This window comes from Malania oleifera, chromosome 4 (assembly GCF_029873635.1).
Source record: "Malania oleifera isolate guangnan ecotype guangnan chromosome 4, ASM2987363v1, whole genome shotgun sequence".
NCBI classification, from domain to species: Eukaryota; Viridiplantae; Streptophyta; class Magnoliopsida; order Santalales; family Ximeniaceae; genus Malania; species Malania oleifera.
This window is the reverse complement of record NC_080420.1, coordinates 105,607,721-105,628,499: the sequence shown is the minus strand read 5'-3', so window position 1 is coordinate 105,628,499 and position 20,779 is coordinate 105,607,721. Positions and strand designations below refer to the sequence as shown.

The 20,779-nt window shown below is 37.5% G+C and overlaps 1 protein-coding gene across 8 annotated transcripts in view; it reads right to left on the bottom strand.

The window, feature by feature from the left end:
- The window catches only part of LOC131153637 (protein tesmin/TSO1-like CXC 2), a 41,882-nt gene that overhangs the window by 7,422 nt on the left and 13,681 nt on the right, over positions 1-20,779 (bottom strand). For all 8 annotated transcript variants that reach the window (XM_058106079.1, XM_058106081.1, XM_058106083.1 and 5 more), the window contains exon 5: positions 20,034-20,108. In XM_058106079.1, coding sequence (XP_057962062.1) covers positions 20,034-20,108 — 75 coding nt within the window. The remainder of the gene's footprint in view (positions 1-20,033; positions 20,109-20,779) is intronic.

Genomic DNA, 20,779 nt, shown 5'->3' with positions numbered 1-20,779 from the left:
AACATAATGGTTCATGATGTCAAAAATTCCAACTCTATAGTGGTAAAGTATGGAAGAACAAGGGTGCCATAACCAAGAGCATATAGGGATGCCTGTGAGGCTAAAGAGCTATTGACATGAAGCAATTGAGCAGCAAACATAAACTTAGAGGAGGCAAAAATATCTATGGCAACTATGTACTTGAATGGTGACACAAAGTTGTCATGGCATACCAAGTACAATAAGATTTGAGATGAACAATGTGCAATTGATAGTTGGGCAGATTTGAAAAGAGCTCAACCCCTAATTCTTTCCTAAAAAATGTTTACATTATTCGGTACAAACTGCAAGATTTTAAGCATACTAGTACAATAAAGGAGTATGTGAAATAACTTTCCACTTTGATGTTGGATATCCAATACATGTCAGAGAAAGACAAGTTCTTCTATTTCCTTGAGGGTTTGAAATCACGGGCAAAAGTTGAACTTCATCAAAAAGAGTTTAAAAAAATTTACCTACTACACAATCTACTAAAGAACACTTGATTGACTATGCTAGAGAGAATTCCACCATGTCCAAAAAAGGTGTCATGTAGGTGGAAACAATGGAAAGTCTTTTAAGAGGGGCAAACCCAAAAGTCAAGGAGTCGACACCAAGGCATCAAACTTCAAAGGATGCTTCGTCATCTCGGTCATTTAACACAAACAATGGTAAGGGTAAGTTGGCCTACATCTTATATCGAGCCCCTTACAAAGTTGCTAATTGCCCTCACAAGTCATCACTCAGTACCTTGCAAGTTTGCATTGCCAAGGGAACACAAGAACAGGATGAGGATGATGAGAAGGAAACTCGAGAATAAGTGCAATGCGATTACACAATATGTTCTTCAAATGAAAGAACCAAAAGTTACCCAAGCTAAAAGATTAGTGTTTGTGGATATGTGGATCGCCATGAAGAGTGCTCGTGTTATGGTGAATACCAAGGCTACCCATAACTTTGTCTCATAAAGGGAAGCACAGAGACTCAACTTAAACTTGGAGAAGAATTCAAAACGCATGAAAGCATTTAACTCCATAGCTCAACCTACTCCGAATTTAGCTGAGCAAGTCGATGTGGAGTTTGGATAATAGGCAACATGCAAATTTCACAGCTACGTTGATGGACGATATCCAAATCATACTTGGAATGAAATTTTTTCAATACTAAGGTGATATTGATGTCGTTTGCTAGTACCCTTTGTCTGATGGAAGATCACCTTTGCAAGTTGCTAACAAAGGAGACAACAAGAAGTTCCTTTTAGCCATGCAACTCAAGAAGGGTTTGAGAAAGGGTAAGCAAACATATTTTGCCCCGTTGGTGGTGGATAAAGAAGTAGGATAATAGTGGGTTCCTACTATCATCCAAGATGTATTGAATGAGTACAAAGTTGAGTGTTGGATAAATTACCACACAACTTGCCTCCGCAATGAGGTGTGAAGCATGAGATCAAGTTGTTACCAGAGGTGAAGCCTCCTACAAAAGGGCTAATACCAAACAACGCCTCCAAGAGTTAGTATAATTAACAAAGCAACTTAATGAGTTATTACAAAAGAGTTACATCCATCCTTCCAAAGCATCAGAGCACCAATTTTGTTTCAAAGGAAACATAGTAGGGGCATGCGGACATATAGGGACTACCACACACTCAATAAAGTGATAATGCGCAACAAGTATCTCATTATGCTAATTTTTAATTTATTTGATCAGCTAAGTCATGCCAAGTACCTCACCAAATTTGACTTGGACGCAAGCTACTATCAGGTGAGAATAGCAAATGGTGATGAGTCGAACACTACTCGCATAACACAATAGAGGGCATATGAGTACTTGGTGATGTATTTCAAGCCAACAAATGTGCCAACGACTTTCTACACTCATGAATCAGGTATTTTATGACTACCACAAAAAAATTGCCATAATATACCTAGATGACATTGTTGTCCACAATTCCACTCTAAAGGAACATGAAGAGCAGTTATGAAAAGTAATCAACAAGCTAAAGAACAAAAACTTTTATGTGAAGAAAAAAGAAATGCTCTTTTGCTCATAAGAGTATCAAATTCCTTGGTCATGCAAGTTGAACAAAGTCATATCTAGGTGGATATAGAGAAGGTGAGAGCTACTCAAGATTGAAAGACCTCAAAAAAAGTCTAGGAGCTACCTTCCTTATCAATTACTCTCACAAGTTCATGGAGGAATATTTGAGGAGAATTGCCTCATTGACAAAATTAATGAAGAAAGGTTATATGTGGAACTAGACAGAGCGCCAGGGAGTCTTGACAACTTGAAGGAGATCATGATCTAGGACCTAGTACTCACTCTTCTGAACATCATGAAGCTTTTTGAGGTACAAACACTTGCATCAAACTATGCCCTTGATGGAGCTTTGTTACAAGATACACATCCTATTGCAAACAACAGTCACAAGCTTAGTGAAGCTAAGCAGAAGCACAAACCTCAAGATAAGAGATGCTAGAGATAACACATTGTCTACACATGTCGGCATGACCTACTTGGGACTAAGTTTGTGGAGAAAACAAAAAAGTTGGATATCAATTATTTCTTCACACAGCTTAAGTTGTCCCCCAAGCAAGCCCATTGGCAAGAATATGGCAAAGTTTGATTTATATTTCGACCACAAAGCAGGGCAGATAAATCAGGTCACAAATGCACTGAGCAAGAAGGCCGAAGTTGCGACCTTAAAATAGGTAACACACTTGATGATAAGTATGAATACCCCGACAACGCGAGAGCATTAGGTAGAACCTTGTCAAAGACCTAATTGCACAAAACCTAATTAAGTTGGTGGAAGAGCAAAGCATGCCAGTTCGGGATAGAAGATGGATTGCTATTGACATATGTTAATCGTCTCTTTATGCCTCAAGCTAGTGACTTGAGCAATACACTGTTGCAAGAGTTTCATGACATAATATAGGCAAGCCATCCAAGACAGCATCGAACTTTGGCGTTGTTAAAAAAAATATTGCTAGACACACAAGCATGATAAGGTGGTTGAGTATACCCAAACATTTTTCACCTTCGAGCAAGACAAGGTCAAGCAAAAGATATTGCAGCACTCTTGGAGCCTCTTCAAGTACCAATAAGACTGTGGGAGTCTCACTTGATTTCATCACCAACCTTCTCATAGTCAAAAGACGCAAAGTCAATGTTTGTGGTTATAAACAAGTTTTCAAACTATACTTTCGTACCAACACTGAGGTACGGCTCGGCAAAGGAAACATCAATTGTTCTTTAAGCAGATTGTCAATACTAAAATATTGGGGTGTTTCCCAAGATATTGTTGGTGACCAAGACACAAGATTCACAGAAAATTTCATAATAGAACTTTTCAAAATTCTCGATTCGCAACTTGACATCTCTTCAAGCTACCACCACCACACGAATAGACGAAAAGATTCAATAGGCTACTAGTGGAGTACTTGTGCCATTTCATCACCGCCAATCAGAAGAATTGGGTGCAGGTACTCAACATGGCTCAATTTTGTTTCAATGCCAAAAAGAGCTCAGCAAACAAGGGTCCTTTTGAGCTCGTAACAAGCCAATAGCCATTGTTACCTCACATAGAGAACAACCAAAAGAAAGAGTCTAAGAGTATATATCTTCACCAAAAGATGGAGATAGAACACAGAGATCTCCTAAGTTTACATAAAGAAAGCTTCCAAATGAAGAAGTTGGCAAATCAAGTGAGACACCGTTGTACTTAAATGGGTGACTTGGTGCTTGTTAAGCTCCATCCAGAAAAAAATCAAGACACTACAAGGTCAAAATAGAAGACTATTTCACAAATATGGACATATTGACCAAAGTTATGAGGACAACTTATATGATCCTCCTTGGATAAGATGCTTCTTGTGTTTTACATCAGGTGCCTTAAGTCATTCATTACCGAGATTGAAGATCCAAGCAAAAGTCAATCAATCAAAGCACCATTAAGGACATTGCAACCTGACAGACAAAAAGTAAAAGTTATCCTTGCAGACAGAGAATTCACATCATGAAGGAAGATGCAACATGAGTTCTTAGTAAAGTGAATAGGCCACAAAGATAAGAATTCAGCTAGATGTCAGCAAAAGTCTCACACCATTCATGGACAAAGTTGAAGACTACTTAGCATCGAAATTTATAAGAGCGTTGAACACATAAGTGGGAGAGAATGTAAATGAGCCAAGCTTGTCCAAGGTATTGTGCTTACCTATGACCACTTGCCTTGTGTACATGGGATGGGTAATTGTCATGTAAATAGTAGTGTAGGTCTTATTCTTTGAGTAAGACTATCTTTGTTAAAAATGGGAATATGTTTTACTAGTTCCAAAGCTAGAATAACATAGAAAGCTCTTTAGGAGAGGGTAAGTGTTCATCAATTGTTGTAAAACTCACTAGCTATTGTAAACATATTTAGCCTACTTACCTCCTTTGCCAAACATATGTTGCGTACAGATGTGTAAATAATGAATTACATTGCTTTACAATGTACTACATGAATCGTATTTAAATACATACATATTTACTACTTCTGCTTAACTTTGTATTTGATGACTATTAATTTGTTCATGTGATGACATCATGCTATACTTTCGACTGACTAGTTAAGCAAGGCTGGTATAACTAGTGTCTTATGGCCCTTCACAAGATGTGAATTATTTGGCCTGTGGCAATCATACAAGGACTATATGGTAGTTGACTAGCACTTGCCTATCCAATGGGTTTTGTGCTCCATGCACATGCCCTTCTATGCTTGTAATTGTTTGTCAACAATAATTGATCCACACAACTCATCAAAAGCAAGCAAAATGAAAGCACATAAAATTGCTAAAAATATGTGATGTTTTATAGAATGGTTAATAGACTTCAAAGAGTTGAAGAAACTTATAAAATAATTAAGAAAACGTGTTAATTTCTTGATTTGCCTTGCACAATAAAGTCTTCCATGCTGTCATGCACTACTTTAATGTCAAACATTGAGCATTCTTAACTTTGTAATCCAAAACCATGCTACCATGTAATTGAATTAGAAAATAGGTGGTTATCCTACATTTACTCTTTAAATTTTTTAACCAGCAAAAAAAAATACAATTTTATAAAATAAGAAGCACTAGGCAACAAATTAGTCTAATCCTATTCAAACCATTATAGAATGTTTATTTTGTTCACACATGTGACCAAAAGTAATTTTTGCATTTATAACTAGCCAAATCTCTTTAGCTATAGATTTCAACTGCATCTAACAAATTGAATAATTTTTTGGCTTAATTATGTGTGAGATTATCGACCTTTCTATTTATTTAAAGTGGTGGAAAATAAATAATCATAATGGGGCTATTGTTGAATTTGCCTATTAAACCTACCTACTTTTTAAAGCCTTGGCTCCCTCTCTCAAAGGCACGCTATTTCAAGAGACTCTTAACCACAACGGTTTGCCTCTTTGTCAATGCCAATAGTCTTCAACAATCATCAGTACTTGCTCACTTGTCAAACTTGAAACTCATCCATCTTCCTTTGATCAGGAGATTTTGCCAGAGCCCTAGCTTGAATCACGGCCTATCGAAATCTCTGCCTCAAGTAGGAACTTTGTCGAAGCCCTAGCAAGACTCGCAACCCTCTTGTCTATTGAAGACTTGAAGACTTTTCTCCCTCAAAGGTTCGAAGCCCTAGCTCCCTCTCCCGAAGGCTCACTACTTCGCATCCTTTGTTCAACTTTGAGCTTGGCTAGTGTCAAAATCTCCTCTCAAAGGCCAACAATGATGGGAAAGGAGGAACTCTCAAAGGATCTTCATGCTTCCTAGTCACAACTTTAGCAGTGTTTAAACCAAGGACACATGATGATTTTCTCTCTTTCTTGCGAAGGACTTTCGCCCACTCTCCTCAGTTTTTTGATTGAGATATTGTTAGTTATTGATAAAGGAGATTCATTTAATCCAAATTGAAGGGAAATCCTTCGATCTAAGATTGGATAAAGTAGGGAAGGTTGGAGCCTTTTTTGTTATTGAGAAGAATCAACAGTGCAATCAGTGAGTTCAATTTTCTTTAGTTGCAACAAAATGGTTCTCACAAGAGTTCTCTTCTCTTGCGAGAAATTTAAGCAAGGGTTTTTGTAGATATCGGGTGGGTTTTGCTGATTATTAGATGAATCAAGCGAAGGGGGCAAGAAATTCTTGGAATTAGAGCAAGGAGAGGCAAAAGATACTCTATTTTTGTCCCTAAAGGATCCCAAAGGCAACAAGTGGTTTCAATTTGGGAAAGAGTTCGAAGTTTTGTTGAGCTCTTGTTTGTCAGGCATTGATGAAATTGATAAAAAAAAAGAGTAATGAGAATCAATCCTGGGTTGAAATAATATCAGAAAAACTGATGTTGATGGAGTTTATTTGATTCCTAAGATTGGTGTTTGCTCAATTCCTAATAACGGAGTTCTCTTAATCCCTGAAAATGTGCTAGAGGTGGCATGTGTTTGGCGTGGGAGGAAGATACAAGAGGAGACCCGACATACAACTTTGCACAATCAATCAACATCACTGAGGGAGAAGGTTCCGGTGGAGTAGGGGAGTACAAAATATAACAAAAAACCGAAAATCGGACCAAAACCAAACAATTTGAAGCTTCAGGTCGGTATTTCGATTTCGGTCTTCGATTTCGGTTTTGAATATATTAAAACCGATTTTTTAGTTTCGATTTCGGTTCCACTTAAAAACCAAATTGTAAAAAACCAAAAATTGATTATAATTTTGAAATAATTATTTTTCATACAATATATATATACGTCTTGTGAAATATTTTATTTTTTAATCTAAATTGTTGTGTCTTGTAGTGCTTGTTCAGGGAGTGGGAAAGAATTTTATATAAAATGTATGAGAATCATGCTTACCATTTTGGCGATGTGGGACGAGTTTGGTGGAGTGGAATAGTCGGGCCAGCCGGCTATTGCCTGTTGGTGTGGGGACTTGTCAGTTGTCACTTGGCTATTGCCTATTGGGAAGACCGAACTCCACTCCAGGTCATGGTAGTTGTCAAGCGCCGAGTCGCCAACTACCGTGCCCTCACAAATCACAATCACAAGTCAATGAAGACACAAGACTCACAACACCTCCCGCTCCCTCCGACGCTCACGCCCACACCAACGCCAACACCTTCCGTCCTCACAAGTCACAACACCTCCGACTTCCTCCCAAGTCCCACCCCCACGCCGACGCAGCAAGGCTCACGCCCACACGAGTCGCCAACGCCCACATCTTCCATGCCGACGCAGCTCACTCCCACATTTTCTCTGGTGTGAATCACAGGGTTTAGACATGGAACCGGAATACGGCATTATATTTAATTAATTTCTGCATATAATATGTATGTCAATATGTGTGTGAAGGAAAAAACTTAAAAGGAAGAAAATAGATTAGGAGAATGTAAGAACCATGTACACCCCTAGCTGCTAGCCGTCCCACATGAACTGGAAATGGGAAGGAAAATGTTTCTCCACCTTATATATTGCAGTTGGATCTGCCTTTTAGAATGAACCATACCACACTCTCATTTGCTGCCGTGCTGGGCTTTGAATTCAAAGCCTTGGCCCAATTAAATCAATAATATTGGCTATGGACCTGTGGCTTGTGGATGCCAGCCTAACTTGGCCTTGATGTATTTTTTGCTTGATTGTTTAAAATTTGGTTAAAACCGAAATAATTGAACCGAACCGTAAAGTTACCGGTTTGGTTTGGTAATAAACCAACGGTCTACAGTTCGATAGCGATTCAATAGTTTTAAAAACCAAGCCGTTCGATTCGATTGACAGTTTTGGCAACAACCGAACCGAACCGTGTACACCCCTACAGTGGAGGAGGTTATACCAAAGGCGGCTAGGGTGCCCTACATGAACAATGGGATGATGAAGCTCGGGTGGAATCATCACAATCTTTTGATTCTAAATGGCCTATTATTCATCCCGTTGCAATATATTTTTTTCTTCTTTTTTTTCTTATTTTGAAGGTGAGAAGTCATCGCAACAAGCTGGCCAAGAGGACTGTACAGTGGTGCAGAAGGATGGGTCGGGACCAAATCTTGACTCCTTAAGAATAACAAAGCCATGATCTTAAAGATCTAGAGGAAGTTGTTAGAAGAGAGTGTTTATTAAGAAATTAAGTGGTTTGAGCAGGGGTATTTTATTCTTTCAAACTTTTCTATTATTAATATATAAAAGGGCAGAACTGGCTCTAGAAAGCTGCCGCCTCCTCCTTTCTCTTGCTTTCTTCTCTTTTACTTCTTTCCTTCTTGCCTCCATCTCTAACTTTACAACATGGTATTAGAACATCACACAGCAACAGCAGAAACCAGAAACAGAGCTTCGCATCAGCAAATCACCATGAGCACACACCGCATCCGGCCAAGGATGCTGCACAGCAAAACCGAGCCGAAAAATGCCCATAAACAAATCTCAAACCAACCAGAAAATCAGACATGAGAGCTAATAAAGGGAAGATAAGAAAGAAAACAAGAAGCAGAGTATCAGGGAAAAAAAAAAAAAACCTCAGGAAAATCAGACTTAGAGGAGATTAATGCTCTGATACTGTGCTGTTGTGCATTCATTACTGATTTATAGGAGATTAACATTGTCATTGTGTTTCTGTTCATTGGTTGGTTGTGGCACAATGATATAGTGTGTTCGTTATTGATTGTTGCAATCTTGTACCAGTTACTTGTGTTTTTGATTCATGTTCAATGACATTATTTCCTACTCCCAATCGGGTGACTTGGCAGAAAAGGATTCCATGTAGCTGACCCCACCTAGTGGGACTTAAAGCTTGTCGTTGTTATTGTTGCTGTAACATATATTCCATGGTCAGAGAAACCCTCTTGAAGTTCTGAAGTTCTGAAATTCTGCGTTTGTGTGTGCTGCCTGATTTCGCATTGCTGCTGTGTTTTTCATTCCCAATCTGGTGTGCACTTACTGTAGCGCATTAGGGGTGATTTTGATGGCCTCTACAGAGAAAGCTTCAACTGATACTGCTAACATACAGATCACAACCATCATATTGGTTGGATCGTCCAACTACCTGTTATGGTCTCAAGCAGTGCATGTGTATATTAACACAAAAAAGGAAGTCAAAATATTTGTTGCATTCTCCTCTATCTCCAATCAACAAGGATTATGAAGATTGGATGAAAGAGAATGACATATTGCTTGTGTGGCTGTGGAATATCATGGAGCCACGAATTGCTACAAATGTGATGTTTCACAGAACAGCCAAGGCCGTACGGGATGATCTCTGTGAAAGTTTATAAGAAGATGAAAATCAAACTCGTGTTTTTGACCTATATGAATAAGTTTTTCTAATATGACCAAGAAAGTAAAACTATTAGTGAGTATTATAGCACTCTAAAGTATGTGGGAGGAACTCAACATTTATCAAGCAATTAGTTCCGACATTGAGATGTCAAAGAGGCAAAGGGCAGAGTTCTTGGCTGCCAAGTTTTTGGCAGGGTTAACTGCACGGCTTCAACCCATTCGTGAGATTCTTTCCAGTCAATCTATCCATCTATGAGCTTCAACCCATTTGTGAGGTTCTTTTCGAAGGATCTATTCCATCTATGAATGAAGCATGTGATAGAATCCAACAGATCACCAAAGATGACACTCAATCTTCTTCTCAAGCTTCTTCACGAGATAGTTGAAGCATATGATAGAATCCAACAGATTGCCAAAGATGACACTCAATCTTCTTGTCAAGCTTCTGCACGTGATAGTTCAGCCATGGATGGCAGTAAGTTTAACCATGGACGGGGAAGTGTCAGAGGACAAGGATGAGGTTTGGATGGTGGTTGTAGCAAAAGTAGTGTATTAGGAAAAGGAGTTTGTTGCAGCAATTCTCCCATTTGCACACATTGTGGCAAGGGCAAACATACTACTAACAAATTTTGGGATCTACATGGGAAACCTTCTTGGGCCAATAAGTCACTTGTCGAGGGTGATTCTATAGTTGATACTTCCAATGCACCTAGCCACTCCACTAGGGAGTTGAGTACATCATCTATCATGTCCCGAGAAGAGTAGAACAATCTTATCCACACGGTTCAACAACTTCAAATCTCTTCTAGATCGAGTGTTATTGTTGCCCATTTAGGTACAACCAAGCTTCACGCGACTTCATCAACCCACTACCTTACACTCGAAGGTTACTCTTCCTAACGGTTTAGTTACACCATTCTCTAGTTGAAGCAATATTCTTTGATTTCCTTCTATCCTTCCTTTTTTTTTTTTTTTTTTTTTTTTGGTGTTATATGTGCCTAAATTTCCCATGAGCCTATAATTAGTTAGTCAATTAACTAAATCTCACAATTGTTTTGTGACATTCTTTCCTTCTTATTGTGTTATTCAAAATTTCCAGACAAAGAAGAGGATTGGAGGAGGGCTTAAGAGATCAATGGCATGCTCATTTGGGTCATTCACCAATTCAAAAATTGCAACAAGTTTTTCCTATGTTCAAGTCTATTTCTTATTTTCAATGTTCTGCATGTCAATTTGGAAAACATACTAGGTCATTTTTTTTCCGTCTATAGTTGATTCTCATAGTAAACCATTGTTTTATCTCATTCATTTAGATATTTGGGGTCCATGTGGAGTCAAGAATTTGACTTATCATCAATATTTTGTTTTTTGTGGATCATTTTTCATGTACAGACTAGATCTATCCGTTAGAATATAGGTCTGAATTTCTTTTTGAATTTACTCAGCTCTACGAGGAAATAAAAACCTAATTTGGCATTATTATTCAAAAAAAAAATTATCTAATAATGCAATTGCATTTGTTCAAAATAAGCTTCAAACTTTTTGCTTGGCCAAAGGAATTATTTATCAAACATCATGTGTACATACCCCTCAACAAAATGAGAAGCTAAATGGAAAAATTAGACATTTACTTGGCATGGCATAGTCTCTACTCTTTCATATGCATGTTCCTAAAACCCTTTGGACCAATGCTCTTCTTACAGCTTGCTTTATGGTTAATAGATGCCCCCTCAATGTTCTAAGGGGGCAAATTCCCTCCGCTATCTCAACTTCTAGTTCTAGAGATCCATCCCAACATGATTTGGATTTATAGATTGCACACAAGAAAGGTACTTAAAAAATGTACTCAATAGTCATTAAATGCTTGTCTTATTTCTCATTTTTCTTCTGTTCAACATATTCCTAGTCCTATGCATTTTTTTCCCTTGTCAATGACCTACATCTCTATCCCTTCCTCATATACTGAAGCACTTGCTGACCCTGGATGGAAGCATGCAATGGATGCAGAAATGGATGCATTGACCACTAGGGGGCATGGAATTTGGTGGATATTCCTCTTGGTAAAGAGTGTTTAGGTGTGTCACTGGATCTACAATACATCATCAAATATCTTCCTAGTGACCTTATTGAATGACTTAAGGCTCGATTAGTTGCCAAGGGCTACACTTAAACATATGATACTGATTATTTTGAGACCTTCTCTCCTTTCGCTAGACTAAATTCAATTCGTGCATTGATCTCATCAGCAGTTAAGTTTGATTGGCCCTTACACTAATTGGATGTGAAGATTGCCTTCCTATATAAAGATTTTCACGTAAAGGCATACATGGAGCAACCTAGGTTTCATAAAGCCATTTATGGTCTTAAGCAGTCTCCTCAAGCTTGGTTTAACAAATTTCATGAGGTGGTGTCTGCATTTGGTTTTATTCAATGCTACTCTAATTATTAGATCTTTGTTAGCCAATACGAGACAAATGTGGCGCTTCTAGTAATTTATGTTGTTGATATCATCACTAGCAATAACCAAAGCAGGATTGTGAATGTCAAGTAGTGGCTTCAAGAAAAATTTCAAATCAAGAACTTGGGTATTGAGACTGTACGAAATACCATATAACAAAACGTAATCTATCTCAATGAAAATATACCTTGGACTTGCTAAGTGAGAATAGTATATTGGAAGCTAAACTAGTTGATACTCCTATGGGTCCCAATGTGAAGTTATATAGCGATGTTGGGCTGGACTTTGAAGATAAATGTCAATATAGGCAAATTGTTGGCAAGTTGATCTACCTCACTATCAATAGACCTAACATATCATTTGTCATGGGGGTGGTGAGTCAATTTACGAAAATTCCTAAAGAACCACATTGGGATGCTATTTGTAGGATCCTAAGATATCTCAAAGGCTCTCCTGGTAGAGGTTTAATATATAAATGAAATAGAAATTGAAAGATCATCGAATACTCTGATGCTGATTGGGTTGGCTCAGTGGATGATCGAAGGTCTAGTATTGTATACTATAAATTTGTCAGGGGTAATCTTGTTACATGGCTTAGCAAGAAACAAACTACTATAGCTAGATCTAGTGTTGAAGCAGAATACCAAGCTATGAATCATGCTGTGACTGAGCTTATATGGTCGAAGTCTCCAATGCCAGAGATGGGATTCTTGGTCAAGCGGCAAGCGGCCCATAGATATGTTTCATGATAATCAAGCTACAATTTATATTGCTAGAAAACCAATGTTTTATGAGAGGATAAAGTATATTGAAGTTGACTGCCATTTTGAGAGGGATGTTGTGTTGAAAAAGGTTGTAAAGACTCCATTTCTGAAGTTTGTGGATCAACTAAGCAATGTTTTCATGAAGGTTTTATTTAAGCCTACCTTGTCTAATGGTTGTAACAAGCTAGGGTTAGGTGATATTTATACACCTCCAATTTATGGGGGAGTGATAGAAGAGATAGGTTTTTCAGTAATAATGTGGTGTGAGTAGGGGTATTGTTTATCAAGCTTTTTATTATTAATAAACAGGCAGGCATATATGCTGTAAGGAGCCAAACAACGAGGGGAATTCCATATCATGGACCTTTTAGGTGATGAGAGGGGCAATCGAGAGGCTTAAAACCTTCTTGATGAGTTAGATCTTAGCCTAGTGAACTAGGGAAGTTGTAAGGATTGGAAAAGTGGGTACAATAGATGGGAAAAATTTTTCTAGAGTAAGGAACTAGACAAACTTGCATCCTCAATTAATAATAAATAATAATAAGGGAGACAGATGGTTGGGCATTAGTAAAAATAATTGATGAAGCTCCTCTCTTGGCATGTTCATGGCTTGGGTTGCTTTAGGAAGCATGGAGTGGTTACAGATTTAAACTAATAGACTTTCACCTAATGTCTTGTTTATAAAAGATTCTAAGATAGAGATGGTAGATAATTATTTAAAAAGGAGTTTAAAGGGATCAAGGCTTAGTGATTGAGTGTTTAGTCCTTCCTCAAGAGGTGGTGGGGCCTTTTTCTATTCACATTTTATTGGAAATGAGGGGTTATAGGGGTTGGTGCTTCACTTCTTCATGGGCCCACGATGTCTACCATACGAGTTTCCTTTTTGATGAGTTGCCAAGTTTCTTTGGCCTTTGTAGCCCACATTGGACGGTTGGTAGGGATTTTAATGCCATTGCGCCTTGCTAGTGACACACTGAGGGGAACTAGGGCCAATGTGTCACTAGGGTGACTAGAAACATGAGTTTTATATTACCCTATCATTCGCAATTGTGAGTTGAAGGATATAGCTTTGAGTAATGGTCATTTTACCTGGGCTGCTTTTAAGGGCAATTTTCTACTTCCCTTATTGATCATTTTCTATCCACTAACGATTTGGAAGAATTTTTTTCCCAAATGTTGCTCAGAGGTTATTATTAGGCCAATTTTGAATCATTGTCCAATTTTGTTCAATGCTAATCCCATGAAGTGGGGCCCAGACTGCTTAAATTCAAAATTAACACACCCTTCTTTCAAGGAGTCCATTATTACTTGGTGGAAAGAGGGTGAAGTATTCAAGAGTGAGTGACCTTCTAATTTATGAACAAGTTGAAGTTTGTGAAAAACAAAATTAAATTATGGATTAAAAACATTTTTAGTGACTTAAAATAGCAAAATAATCTTATACTTAATGAGATTGAAGGCCTAGATAGGTGGGATGAGCGTGGTCTAGTTGGTGATCAGGATTAGGATTAGAAGGGGTAACCTTAGCAATGCTTTGGATTTAGTCCTGTTTTGAGAGGGCATTAGTTGGAGACAAAAGTATAGATCAAGTTGGGGGGGGGGGGGGGTGGAGGATTGTAATACCAAATTATTCCACAAAATCACCAATGGGAGAAGTTATGTTAAAGAATTGTTAGATACGAGAGGTGTGATGTGTGGCTCCAAACTTATTGGGGAGGTAGGAACTTTTATAGAAAGTTGTACACTAATGTTTCTAAGCATAGGCTGATCCTTGAGGGATTCAATTGGTGGCCTATCAATGAGGACCATGCTAGTTGCATGGAGAGCCCTTTTCATATTGAGGAGGTGAGGGGGGTTACATTTGAGATGAAGGGAGATTAGGCCTGAACGGTTTTACTTTGACTTTCTTTTAGGAAAGTTGGGAGGTGATTTGGGAGGATATTGTGGAGTTCTTTCAAGAATTTCATCACTGCTTCGAGTGTGTCAACCTCTAGCTCCGAGAAGACTGCTTTTGTTACACAATGATAATGATTTTCCACCAAGTAGTCACAGAAGTTCTTGAGGTGATATAAGCAGTAATGGTGGAAGGGATGGACATGGTATAGGCCCCCTAGCAAGTGCACTCACTATAGATGAGGAGGTCATATAGTCTAGTAGTGTTAGGATCTTCATGATAAATTGGCATGCATCGCCAATGCAACCACCACAGATTCCACTCTTTCGAGTTGAATAGGGAGCAATGTATTGTATCTATGTCGAAGAGTATTCCAAATTTTGAAGCATCCCGACAAGCTTCTCTTCCCATTGCATCTCTTCCTTATATGGATAACTTTACAACTTGCCCGTTGTCCAATATAACCAATTTCTTTTCCACCCTCAAGTATTTTGAAACCTTACCTTGTGTTATCCTTATTGATAGGTTCATTACTACCATTATGGGAATAGGAATAGTAAATCTCACTTCTTTTGTCTCCCATTATTTTGTTTTGTATATTCTCAAATTTCCCTTCAATCATGTGTCAATTAGAAAGATTACAAAATACTCAAATTGTTGAGTGACATTCTTTCCTCATTTTGTCGTTATTGAGGATGTGAAGACGAGCAAGACAATTAGCGGAGGGCATAAGGTTGGTGGACTTTACTACTTTGAGTCACTATTACTTTCTACTACCTACAGCTGCTACACCACTCCAAATCCATTGTCGCTTTTCTCTTCCTTCATTAGCCAAGTTGAAAGAGGAAAAAAAGAATCTACTATTTCCTACTTTGAGATCTATGTCTAGTCTTGAGTGTGAATCTTGTTAGTTAAGAAAGCATCATCATATTCCATTTGCTTTCCTATTCAACAAACAAGGAGTAAGCCCTTTCATGTTAATCCATTTTGATGTTTGTGGTCCTAGTCAAGTTGTGTCAAAGTTGGGTTTTCAATATTTTGTAAATTCTATAGATGACTTGATTTTATTTAATAAAGGATCATTAAGAGTTATTTCATACCTTTCGTGCCTTTTCTTTTGAATAAAGCCTAAATTTGATTTGCATAAACATATACTAGATACTATGTAGTGATAATGCTTAGGAGTACTCAACACCCAATTTACCACTTATATTACGACACTTCACAATATAATGAAGTTGCATAAAGGGAAAATAGACATATCCTTGAAGTCACTCATACCCTACTTTATCATATGAAAGTCCCTGAAGGCCTGAAGTGTTTTGGAGTGATGGGCATTCTGTTATCAACAAAATGTTATCCCCTATTCTTGGTGATAAAACTCCAAATCCTGTCCTCTTCTTGAATGCGCCTTTATTCTCTTTACCTCCTCATATATTCAGATATTTGTCCTTTGTTCATCAATTAACCCTTGTGGTGGATGAGTTGGATCCTCTTGCTATAAAACAAATTTTTTCGAGCTACTCAAGTACTCAAAAAGGATAGTGCTATTATAGTCCTACCTTGCATTAGTTTTTTAATTGAGGTAGCAGTGCCCTCCTTGAGTCTACACCATACTATTTGAATTCCTTGAGTGCTTTTAACTCAATGAGTCTCTTCCCCTACAAAGCTTTTTGAATTCTAGCTTACTAGTCATCCAACCATATCTTCTTTGGAGTCCCTCATCGCCTCAATCATCCTGATTAGCAAGACATGGCAGCAAATGAAGTGAAGAGTGGCTCCACTAGATTCTACTACTACCCCTTTGGTTTCCTTGCCTAATGATTCCATTTCCCAAGATGTTAGCTGTCTAGAAAGGTAAATGCACCCTTACACGACAATCTCGAATTATGTTTGCTATGGTTTCGTGTCACCCTAGTATTATTGTTTTGTTAGTACTCTATATTTGTTGCTCTTCCTAAATCTATTTCTTAAGTCTTATTCCATATTGTGTGGAGGATTGCAATGGTTGAATAGATATGTACATTACAAGATAATGATACTTGAGAGTTGGTACCTTTTAGATAAGTTTATAGTTGATTGTTGCTGAGTGTACACCATAAAACTCAATCTTTTGTGGCTTGTTTAAAGGCTGCCTTTAATTGCACTATGTCGACTATTACGACACATTCTCCTCAATCTGACAACCTCAATTCATTTGTTCATCTCCTTAGCTTCATACATGGTCATCTTCAAAAGGAAATGTATATGGAGCAACCACTTGGGTTTGTATGTTGGCTCAAGAAATCATTGTATGGTCTAAAGCAACCACCCATGACATGCTCTGGTCGATTCATTAGTGTAGTACTTGAGTTTGTTCTTCAATAGTGTTCAATAGATCACTCTCTATTTTATTGTCATAATGCTTCAGATAGAATTATAGTTGTTTTGTATGTGGATGATATTGTAATTAGTGATGATGATCAAGGTATCCAACACCTAAGAATTTTCTATAGGCTAAATTTCATTTCAATACACCTATGGATCCCATCAAGTTAATGTTAGATGCGTGCCTTGTTGACTAGCCCTAGACAATACTAATAACTTGTTAGAAAGTTAAACCATCTCATAGTTCCTCAACAACATATATCTTTTGCAATAATTGTTGTGAGCCAATTCTCCAAGAAAAACTCACTAGGATGAAGGCATTCCTACTTTGAGATACTTGTGCACTTGGAAAAGGTCTCTTATATTAGGACCGACGTCACACTTACATTCATGGATATACAAATGAAAATTTGGTTGGGTCACCTTCTGATAGAAGATCCACAATTGGGTACTGTATTTTTGTTGGTGAAAATTTGGTATCCCAAAAGATCCACTCAAGTGAAGTTTGAATTCCAACTTGATAGTTTACCCACTAAAGCTTTAGAGGTTGCTCATGTTAAATCCATTTGTAACAAACTAGGAGCATATGACATATATGCACTAGCTTGAGGGAGAGTGTTACTAGTTACTTTTTAGTAATTTGGCATTATTGTTGTGTTATTTGATGTGTTAGTAAGCATGAACTATTGCATGAGTTATAATGGTATTATGGACATTGTTGTATGCTTAGCATTTATTATAAATAGAGGGAGAGACCTGTCATTGTGATTAGGCCTCCCAATTTAGCCAATACTTTACCTAAGAAAATGCTCATAGATTTGGCCACATAGTAGTCAAAGGCGCAAGGCGCACCAAGGCGCAAAAGGTACTTGGAGCTGAGGCGCAAAGTGCAAGGCAAAGGCGTTAAAATTGCGTACAATGCCTATTTGGTGGGTAATTGATATAAAAACACGTCAATAATCATATTAGAATTTAGAATGCCAAAATATTCAATAGTAATTATGACAACCAAGTACCAATTTCCAAGTGAAACAAACATAGTTCAACATAAGTAATTACGCATCCAAGATGTCAAGCTTCAAATTAGAAATGAAATAAAATTGTCAGGCAAGGCCCAAAAGCATCTTCAATATCAAAAGAAAAGGGTACAATAAAACAGCAGCTAAATTCAGTAAAAAATGTTATATATTAATATATTTCAGAAAAATGTATAGTTTGTATACTGCATTTCCAAACAAATTACAAAACAGCAGCAAAATTCAGTAAAAAATGTTATATATTAATTATAAAGTATAACTTGCATTAAACTACATAATTAATCACACATTATATAATATTAACTTAGAGGCTTAATGCAAGTTAATATTATAAGAAGAAGCAGCCGGCAGGAGGCAGCAGAACTGAAGAAGAACTGAAAAAGAAGAAGAAGCAGAAGAAGAACTGAAGAAGAAGAAGAAGACTTACTAGTTTGAAAATCAAAGCAGCCTAACGACTCACGAAGGCTCGAACCTCAATGACTAAGGGCTCCTGCTGGTTCGAAGGCTTGAAGACAAACTGACGAAGAGTTCCTGCTGGTTTGAAGGCTCGAAGACAAAGAGCTCCTGCTGGTTTGAAGGGTCGAAGACAGAAGCTTCGTGCTGGTTCGAACTTTGAAGGGTCGAAGATGAAGGGCTCCTGCTGGTTTCGTACTGCTTTGAAGGATCGAATGGTCAAAGACGAACTTCTCCTGCTGGTTTCATGCTGCTTCGAAGGGTCGAAGACGAAGAGCTAGGGTTAGTGCAAGTTGAACTATCGAAGGCTGGATTGCTGGAAGTGGGCTGGGGCTGGTTCTGGCTACGTTTTATTTCTTAACAGCTTCAAAAATTGCAAGGCACAATCCACTGCACCTGGAGAATCAGTGCGCTTCAGTGCACCTAACTGCGCCTCTTGAAGGTCGCCTCACCTGAAGAAGGATGAGGCGCTAGCTTGGTCGCCTCACTGTGCCTCGCGCCTCAGGCGCCCTTTTAATTACTATGTTTGGCCATGCTTGATACTGTTATTGCGTGTTAACATATTTGGCTTCCTAGTCACTTTTAGTTCACTTCAAAAATAGCTATATCTTCCTTAATCCCTCTATGCTTACCATTGCTAATCCCTAAGAATTTGGAAGAGATAAGACACAAAATTGGTGCATTTTGTAGCAACAAATTTTGTTTTCAAAAATTAAGAAACAAAAATAAATAGTGAATGCCAAATCAAACTGACTGGTCGCAAACAAGGCTATAGTGGTCAATTAGGATACCTCAACTACAAACATCCCTACATTTTTGTTTGATATCTATTGTAATGATAAAAGGCTCACACTATAGCCTCTTGAATTCACAAAACTTTTGTAATGAGTAAAACTAAAAAAAGGGCAGCCCGGTGCACAAAGCTCCTGCGTACACGGGGTTCGGGGAAGGGACAAACCTCGAAGGGTCTATAATATACAGCCTTACCTTACACTTTTGCAAGAGATTATTTCCACACCTCGAACCCGTGACCTCCAAGTCACACGGGAACAATTCCACCATTGCGCCTAGGCTCCTTGTAATGAGTACAACACTATGCTTAAAATCCTTTGATTCGATCTTTTAATCTCTAACTCAAAGGCTATAAGAGCTTGATCATGCAATCAAGTAAATCTTCAAAGTCCATGTAACCTAAGCTACATAAAAGATTTTAGAAAAATTTCTCCACAAAATCATAGAGAAGTGATCTCCTCTTGATACTTGAAGAAAAGTAGCACGTGTCTTCTGTTTCTTGTCTTCTTCTTCAAGCAAGCTTCAAAACACTAGAATGTGTAAACCAGTACAAACCAATAACCCATGAAATTTAAGGTTACAGAAGATTCCTAGCACACAGAGGATTCTCAAGACAAACTAAATGTGGGCATTACGGATTCCCAACACACATTCCCAACAATCCTAAAAAAAGATCCTACAACAAACGATTGATAAGGATTTCAAAATATTAAAGCAGTCAATGATTGGTTATAATGAAGGTTTCAAATTCATTTAATACTAACATTGAGGTGATCTACTTGGTAGGCATGACCAAGGACATTAACCATGCTGTAAACAAACTCAATTCAAGATTTAAAACTGGGACTTTGAATATAAAAGAAAACTCTACATCATAGGCTTTAGCATTTAAAGGTATAAATCAATTTAACTAAAGCACAAACATCCTAAGATCAAAACAAGGAAAATGTAATAGACTTACAGCTTCAAGCATTTTGACTTCTTACAGCTACAGCGCTTGCAAACCAGACTCTCACCAGCATGTTCCAATGTGCGCCTGCATAACCCAAAACGTCATTCCTAATGACAAGGCAAATACAAGTTCCAATAGCATATAATTAGGGCTTGTTTAGTTGTGGAAAACAATTTTTAGTTTTAACTTATTTTTCCAAAAAATTACAAAAAAGTTAGCTAATATTTTTAATTTTACAACATTTGTATGAAATAAATGAACAATAATAAAAGGTCTTGGCACCATTTGCTCACAAAATTAGTTTTATTTTCCATTTCTAATTTTTCAAAATAATTATGAAAATGCAAACTTGTTTTCAGATTTTCTAACATTTATATAGAAAAGTTGGAAAAAATCTTTTCATTATTTTCTAAATATCTAACTCTAACTTTGCATATGGGAGCATGAAAATCAGATCTTGGGCTTTGATTTGTGTGGATTTGTGTGGATTATGTGTTGAGTTTCTTCCAAATCCAAAAAGATCCAAATTCAAGCCCCAAAATCCATGATCCCGCATACTATCTTCTATAATTTTTGGAAAACTAAAAAAAAAAATCCTTTTTTTGTAATTATTTTGAAATCTAGAAATGCAAAATGAAAAACATATTTGCACAATTAAATAAATTTGTTTCCCCTACCTTTTTAATAAAAATCTAAAATTAAGCTAAATTTTTTAAAATTTTTTGGAAAACTAAAAAATGGAAAATGTTTTTCAC